The 7,182-nt window shown below is 39.2% G+C and overlaps 3 protein-coding genes across 3 annotated transcripts; all 3 read right to left on the reverse strand.

Annotated features, from left to right (window-relative positions):
- Window positions 1-84: 84 nt before the first annotated feature.
- On the reverse strand, window positions 85-1,692 carry RHIMIDRAFT_263485 (S-adenosyl-L-methionine-dependent methyltransferase). The gene is made up of 8 exons (XM_023611674.1): window positions 1,519-1,692; window positions 1,268-1,433; window positions 1,187-1,218; window positions 1,048-1,138; window positions 716-982; window positions 601-646; window positions 429-548; window positions 85-359 (listed from the first exon to the last, which is right to left on the reverse strand). The coding sequence occupies exons 2-8, from the start codon at window positions 1,376-1,378 to the stop codon at window positions 163-165; spliced, it is 864 nt and encodes a 287-aa protein (XP_023463008.1). The 5' UTR covers window positions 1,379-1,433; window positions 1,519-1,692; the 3' UTR covers window positions 85-162.
- A 254-nt stretch (window positions 1,693-1,946) lies between these two features.
- Window positions 1,947-3,285, reverse strand: RHIMIDRAFT_218803 (NAD and Zn-dependent alcohol dehydrogenase). Its single transcript, XM_023607361.1, has 2 exons — window positions 3,052-3,285; window positions 1,947-2,988 (listed from the first exon to the last, which is right to left on the reverse strand). Exons 1-2 carry the CDS (start codon window positions 3,203-3,205, stop codon window positions 2,096-2,098), a joined length of 1,047 nt encoding a protein of 348 aa, XP_023463009.1. The 5' UTR covers window positions 3,206-3,285; the 3' UTR covers window positions 1,947-2,095.
- Window positions 3,286-5,942: 2,657 nt separating this feature from the next.
- On the reverse strand, window positions 5,943-6,839 carry RHIMIDRAFT_263488 (uncharacterized protein; the record flags this gene model as incomplete). Its single annotated transcript, XM_023611675.1, has 2 exons — window positions 6,195-6,839; window positions 5,943-6,139 (listed from the first exon to the last, which is right to left on the reverse strand). Coding segments are annotated over exons 1-2 (826 nt in total), but the record flags the coding sequence as incomplete, so codon positions are not given.
- Between the last annotated feature and the right edge of the window lie 343 nt (window positions 6,840-7,182).

A 7,182-nucleotide genomic window follows, 5' to 3' on the forward strand; every position in this document is an offset into this window, starting at 1 on the left:
GTGACATTAATTTTTAGAAACACTGTATAATATGATTGATGAAATCCCTTCTCCAATCATACTATAAATCAAGATACGAAGTAGCAAGGAACCAATTACCGAGAAGTCGAATACAGTAACAAAAGCCGTTTATTTATTTTAGCTGTCAAATATTCTACAATCTTACAGTTTTTGAGCAATTACTGCATCCATAAGGAAACCACCACATGTAGTGGTCATACAATGCTTGACTTCTTTCAAAAACTTTTGTTGCTCTTCATGATTCTTAAGTTCCAAGACGGATGCAAGCAATGGCATTGCTCCTTTCAAACACTCCAGCCAAGCCCAAGCAATTCTTTTAGCTGTGTCGGTATTAGTGGCTAGTAAGACCAATAGTCAATAACGATATTATATACACAGTATATTGATCATCATAATCCAAACTTTACTTGTATCGACATAAGCAGACTTTGTTTCAACAATCTTGGTATTACCGGCTTCTCTGAGCAATCTTTCTAATTCTTTTCCAATTCGAGGATTCTGATGTCTTTGTTTGGCTACAGTAGTTACTATAAAATGGCATTAATGACCTGAAATAGCATCTCTTTAATAAGAACTTACATGCCGTCATTGCCTTACAGAAAGCATCCTTGTTTTCTTTTGGTGTCTTGATATTTCATAAAAGTTTACAAAAAGGCAAAGGAAAGATAACAAATCGTCCTGTGGCGACACTTACCTCTATATCTGCCTCCATTATCTGTATTAATCCTCCTGGCTTAGTCACACGCAGTAACTCTTTAATCACTCCTGGCCATTCGTCATATTGCAATGCCAAGGTAAAAAGCCTTAAGTGAACAAGATCAAAAACGTTATCTGGATATGGTAGCCCCTCTAGTACATTTCCAATACTGAAAGTAAATTGTTCAGGCATAGGTTTCTGACTCACAACGTCCACCATGTCACAGCCTTCATAACGGCAATTCGGATAGTCAGTAATCATATCCTTTGATAATTTGTTAGTGCTACTATGGGCACTCATTTCTTGGGATCAAGTCTTTATATTCTTACCATACTCCATACACCTGGACCACATCCTACGTCAAGCACAGATAACTCTTGCTTTAAATCAAGAATTTCAGTTACGCTTCGTAGTACATTTCTATAAAAGAATAAGTAACAAAAGTTTTTCTTTTTCATGCTGTATTACCCTCCAAACATGTCTTTAAATGCAAAGTGTTGCTATAGTTCTAGTTAGAAAGACAATAAGGTGTTTAACTGATTTCTCTACCCCTGTAAGTCTCATCTGTTCATCATCATCCTTGGGTAACCAATAAGTAGATGATTCTACCTGATGAAACTCTCTTTTCGTTGGCAATGTTATATCTTCTGAGTTGATCATTTTGGTAATATTTGTATCTATCATTGTCGAGCTAAAATATTCTCCTTCCCCGTCTCTGTGATTGTTTTCATGCTCAGTAAGCTGTTGTTTTGTGAAGCAGTTTCCCATTCTTTAAAAGACAAAAAGGAGCATAGGCCTACCTATCTTTGATATTTAGAGTGAAAAGAAAAGAGAAAAGGGGAGGAAAGAGGAGCTTATTTTCTTTCTTTATGTTGCTCTGTTTTACTAATGTTACATCCACATTGTATGACTGTATGACGCTGGGCCATGGATTTATTCTCATCCATGTCTTACCAAAATGGGTTGAGCGACAATAGCAAGAGATGCTTCTCGCTGCCTTTAAAAAAGATAAATATACAATAGCTTATCAAATAGTACTTCTTGACTTGCGCTTTCTGTGATTGATAAAGCATTTTATAAACTTCTTCCAGCAATGCCCATGTTTGTAGAACACAAAAACATGTCCGTCTGCATCCAGATTTATTTGGAATAAACTTGCGCATTTTCAAGCTCAGTACGTTGTCCATTAAAACAAATGGCATTTGAGAAAGGGATTGGTAAAAGCTTGTTCTTCAATAACTCAGTAGAAAAAAGACTTGATCGATACTCCCTTTAGAAGTAGATAGAGTGTCCCTCTCCCATTATACAGGCATTAACTGTAATATTTCCATTGCAGAAGGTAAAGAAGCTGATTAAAGAATTGTTTATTTCAACTATTTAGTTTTCCAAGACAAATCTAAATCTGGGTAACCCAGCCCTGAAATCTTTGATAGCCTTGTTAACTTCTGACATTGGGTATTTCTTATACCATGCCTTGAGGTTTTTCTCAGAGATAAGCTGAAGCATATCCTCTGTGTCCTTGACACTGCCGCCAGCAGAGGCAACGATAACGATTTGCTTAAAGATTTGATTGAAGAGTGGAATTGGTGGATATGAGAATTCAGGAGCATTCACATTGATGAAAATGCCATTAGGAACCAAGAGATTAAAGTATGGCTCCCACTTGAAGTCTTCTCCCACACCAGTACAAATGATATGTGTCAACTTGCTTGTATATTTGGTCATTGCTTCAGTATCGCTTGTTACAATATAATCATCACAGCCAAGCTCAAGCGCAGCATCACGCTTTCTGTTGCTGGAAGAAAAGGCAATCACAGTGGCACCTAATGCTTTACCAAACATGACTGCAAAGTGACCAAGTCCACCAATGCCCAAGACACCCAAAGTCGAGCCAGGGCCGACCTTCCATCGCCTAAGAGGAGCATAAGTTGTTACACCTCCACACATGAATGTAGAAGCGTTTTCATTGCTAACATTATCTGGGATCTTGCAAATAAATGTTTCGTCACCACGCCATTTGTCAGCATAGCCACCGTAGGTTTTTTCACCGGTTGACCAATGACTGTTGTAGGTCAGAGTAATTCCATTCATGCACACGTTTTCCTCTCCGTTACTGCAGGTATGGCATTGATTACATGAGCCACAGGCAGGACCTAAACCAGCACGATCACCAACCTTGACCCTTGTCACATTCTTTCCTACTCTTGTAACAACGCCTGTAATTTCATGACCAACAACGCATGGATAATCAGTAGGGCCCCAGCCGGAGTCTATATGTTGACAATGGGTATTAGACGTTGATATAAGATAGGCACTGTCTTTTCTCTATATACCTATAGTGTGTACATCACTACCACAGATACCACAGTGAGTGATATCCATTTCAACACTGTTGTCATTCCAAGCCTTGAGAGGCAGCTGCATTTGCTCAAGAGGCTTGTCCTTGCCAACGGAAGCCCAACCAGTGAATGTATCGTTTTTAGACATTTGAAATAATGAAGAGAAAGAAAGAGACAGAGAGTATACAAGCAGTAAAGACTGGATGAATGTGTTATCTTTTATAGAAGATAAAGACTAGTTTGCTTACGTGTATCTGTTTCCTTCAAAGTAATTTGTAGGGTTATGCATCCATTTTAGGAATAAGAAAAACGTCAGCCAGTTGACGTTTTAGGGCAAGAGTATTCTTTTGGCCGTTGCTTAAAAATCAATGTTCGGCGGTTTTTCAAATCTCAATGAACGGATGCCTTGTATGCAAAAAGCAGGGCTTCATGGTCGAATGGCATATTAATAATAACAAATACACTAAAAACCAATTTGTCATTTAGTTATAAAGTTATGCTTTTTGGATATAAGAAATCCATTAATTGGGCTTTGAAAAATGAAAGTGAACCTTCCTCCTTCGCAAGGGAAACCAACATTCCATGGAGACTTTTTCCCATGCTCATAGTATTTTGAGTTGTCCGCAGTACCTTTGCATGATAAATGGTATTGACGTACTATCAATCGTCAAACCTTGCTATCAATGACTGGGCAAAAAAGCAGAAATAGTGAATGACAGGACTATAAATCATGCCAGTGTTGTGTGAGGGAATCTAGAAAACGTCTAGCAGTGACACTCTCGAGAAAGACACAAGTTCCCATCATGCGATTCCAGGACCTACTTTTCGCACGCTTAAATGGCTTTGACAAATCATGGTTTTTGCTATAATTTTCCGAGCTTGAGACTACTCACTCTTTAACACGGCCAATTTTATCCACGTTGTTTGCTCAGCTTGCAACATGTCGATCATGCCAGCATGAATGGTGTAAGTGGAACAACTAAAAACACGGAGCATTTCTTCCTGGTACAAGCGGATTTGGATAATGACACAATAAAAAGTTAAGGAGAAAGTAATGAAAATACATTAAAGATATCGGTCCTAATGAATAATTCCCTTTAATGCAAAACTTTAAAAAAGGAAAGATTAAAATAATATAAAAACGCCTATTTCCTTGAAAGTTTGCCACCCAATCAGTTGTACTTTAATTACCCTGTTCAATTGGATTGAGTTCAGGAGAGTATGAAGGCAAGTAAACGCAGCGGTAGTCACGAGATTCTTCGTATTTGGCTATGCTCTCTAATATATGGATAGGAGTATTATCTATCACGTGGTAGTGACTTTTCATGTATGGATACTGATCCATATCGTCTATTGTGGCTTTCAGAAAGCTAACATAGTGTCCCGTAACCATTCCTTTGCTCACACGCTCAATATCATCTCCCTGCTTTCTCTTTTTACTGGATGGATACTGAGAAAGCCTAAGGTTGCATTTAACTAGGTCATCAGCAGAAATTGCACCTAAAATGATTGTTATTGTGTCTCGTATTTTGGAAACGGTAATCACTGACGGTATACCGTTCTTCGACCATACCATACTACGTTTCAAATTAATATGGAAAGCAGATTTGTCAAGAAAAACACAGTTTCTCGTAAAATCCATGTCTGTTTTTTTCCATTTACAAATCCACTCCAACCGCTCTTGAAACCTTTCTTCGCTATTTCGGCCTATGGGTTAAAGCCGAGCTTTTTTGAGAGACAGATTGCAATGTTGTTTTACAAAATCAAACAAAGTAGTTTTAGACACTTTTAATTCTGTAAATATTTGCTTTAACTTTTTCATAGCTTCGCCTAGAACGACAGAAGAGTTCTCATCAATGCACTCGAGAATAGTACCTTTGTGTTCCTCTTGGAAAATATGTGGACGACCAGACTTTCTCCGCTTCTCAAAGACACTATCAGGATCCTTCTCATACTGTTTAGTCCATTTTTGCGCTGTGCGAACGTGAATTCCAAGCTGCGTTACAGCCGCCACTGCATTCAGACACTTCTTAAACAACAACTTGAAGAACCCCACTTTGTCCTGATCAGAATAGCGTGTATAGTTTCGCTTCACTGATGTTTCCCTCATTTTAACATCACTACTAGGTTTTGTCTCCTTTTCTTGCTCCCCAGATTCAGTTGAGCTAAATATTGTGTATGGGAACTCAATGTTTCAGGACGAAGCTATTCTTCATCAACAATATAATCCATTGGATTCAGGTCTGTCATACTTGTCGACGACAGAACCTTTCCCATTTTCAAACAAGAACTGAATGTTCATAATCTATGATTTCTGGTGCAAGTGTGAAAAAGAAACAAAACAAAGACAAGTATTTGGTGTGTTCTTGTATATCTGAAGATGTCAAGACTTGTCCTACAAAATATTCTTGGTAGCAAGACATCTGATTTGTCAGCCAAGACGAATTTACATTTCTTGCAATACGAATTCTGTTTTACCATCAGGCGAATTTACATTCCGGAAGAAGTGTATATTAAATAATTTCAGGAAATTAAGAATAATTAATTGCTGTATCAAGATAAAAACATACAAAAATTCCTCTTCAATGAAGGTTCACATTCAAACATTGGAAAGATCGTTTACTGTTTTATTAAAAATAAATTTCAGAAAGAGGATAAAATTATGACGTGATGAAAAAAATAATTGGCGCATATTAAAAAAAGTATTTACACAAAGGTTAAAAATAAAATACATACAAATACTAAGTACCAAGGAGAGAATATAAAGAATTGTACAGTTAGTTATATAAGAAAATTATTACATACAACTTACCCCGAAGGCATCTAGATGTGTCCCAGCGATAACTAGGACGGAGAATCATCGTCTAAGCGTATTCTAGTTCTTGGTTGCTCCTGATCGTCCACTCTTCTTCGACGTCTTGTAGGAGCAACAGCAACCCGGCGAAACCTATGAGGAACCATGCCATTACGTCGAAGCTCACGAAGGATGTGCATGTAGTTGAGACAAGCAGCAACATCCCTGTTCCATAAGCGATATCTATCTAGTGCTGCCATGGCGGGTCTACAGTATAGATTGGTGCATCTACAAGCAATATTCAATCAGCATAAAATCATCCAAGTGGTTAATATATTATTACCTTAAAAGGCCATGGCAGATAGCAGTAGGATATCGCTCACGTTGATACGGTCGTGGATTTGGAACACGACGGAACGTGTGGAGGCTCTCGTTGTGGCATGTTGGACAGCACCTACTGGCCTTGTACTCGTCTATAAGAAAGACTTGAAACCCATGCTTCTTGAGGAGTCTTCGGAAACCAAGGCCACGGATGGGCTCATGATACCTAGCATGGGGAGCGGACCAGTTTCCCATCACAAACACAGCGTCTTCTCCAAACTTGGCGCGTAAGTCTTGAATAAGCCTTTGATCGGCACGTTGTTTGTTGAAGTACGCTGAAAGACGGACCTTGCGAAAGAGGGGGTATCCATTATCATAGTTTGTGATGGTATGTCCATAGAATCGACTGAGAACGGCAGACTGCTCAGATCTGGCTTGAAGGAAGCGGCCAAAGTCTTCTACGGATACGGTGCTGCTTGGCTGTTGAGAAAGGGCTTGCTCAGCTTGAACGACATCAGGATCCTGGGCTTTGAGATCTTGCAAGATTCGACGGTATTTTTTGGTTTTCCACATCTTGATTTGCTGTTGTTTAGTGTACTGAAATTTCACTGGTTGCTCTGGTGTAGAGTTTTCGTGTACAAAATACAACATATCTCTTCTTCCTGGGTTCACAGCGACGCATCGACCAGAAATCTCTTGATGATTTCGACGAGTTAGATTGGTGATATAGGAGGTAGCTTCATACTCCACTGTGAACCTTACCGTGTATCTTGTTTGCCTGTCGAACCTCTTCTTGAGGACCGTGACACCAACGCCATCAGTTTGAATAGTGCCACGGAATCTAAGTTGTCCACCTTCTTGCGGCTTGAGGGCTTTTGAGTCAAGATTGACAACTCGGCGCCAGTAGCCCAGTTTATCGACAGCATTAGACCATCGAATTCCCAGGATGTTTTGGCAGAGAATCTTGCTGTCGATAGCAACGCAACAAGGAGACCATGAGCGCCGGAGAG

The sequence above is a fragment of the Rhizopus microsporus genome (genome assembly GCF_002708625.1).
Source record: "Rhizopus microsporus ATCC 52813 unplaced genomic scaffold scaffold_18, whole genome shotgun sequence".
In the NCBI taxonomy this organism is placed as follows: domain Eukaryota; kingdom Fungi; phylum Mucoromycota; class Mucoromycetes; order Mucorales; family Rhizopodaceae; genus Rhizopus; species Rhizopus microsporus.

What these genes read in the sequence shown, in the direction of transcription:
- RHIMIDRAFT_263485 (XM_023611674.1), bottom strand. Translation starts at nt 1,378, where the DNA reads ATGATCAACTCAGAAGATATAACATTGCCAACGAAAAGAGAGTTTCAT. An exon ending in AACAGATGAGACTTACAGGG is followed by an intron (nt 1,219 to 1,267) that starts GTAGAGAAATCA and finishes CTAGAACTATAG; the next exon opens with CAACACTTTGCATTTAAAGA. An exon ending in TTTAAAGACATGTTTGGAGG is followed by an intron (nt 1,139 to 1,186) that starts GTAATACAGCAT and finishes ATTCTTTTATAG; the next exon opens with AAATGTACTACGAAGCGTAA.
- RHIMIDRAFT_218803 (XM_023607361.1), bottom strand. Translation starts at nt 3,205, where the DNA reads ATGTCTAAAAACGATACATTCACTGGTTGGGCTTCCGTTGGCAAGGAC. An exon ending in TAGTGATGTACACACTATAG is followed by an intron (nt 2,989 to 3,051) that starts GTATATAGAGAA and finishes GTCAACATATAG; the next exon opens with ACTCCGGCTGGGGCCCTACT.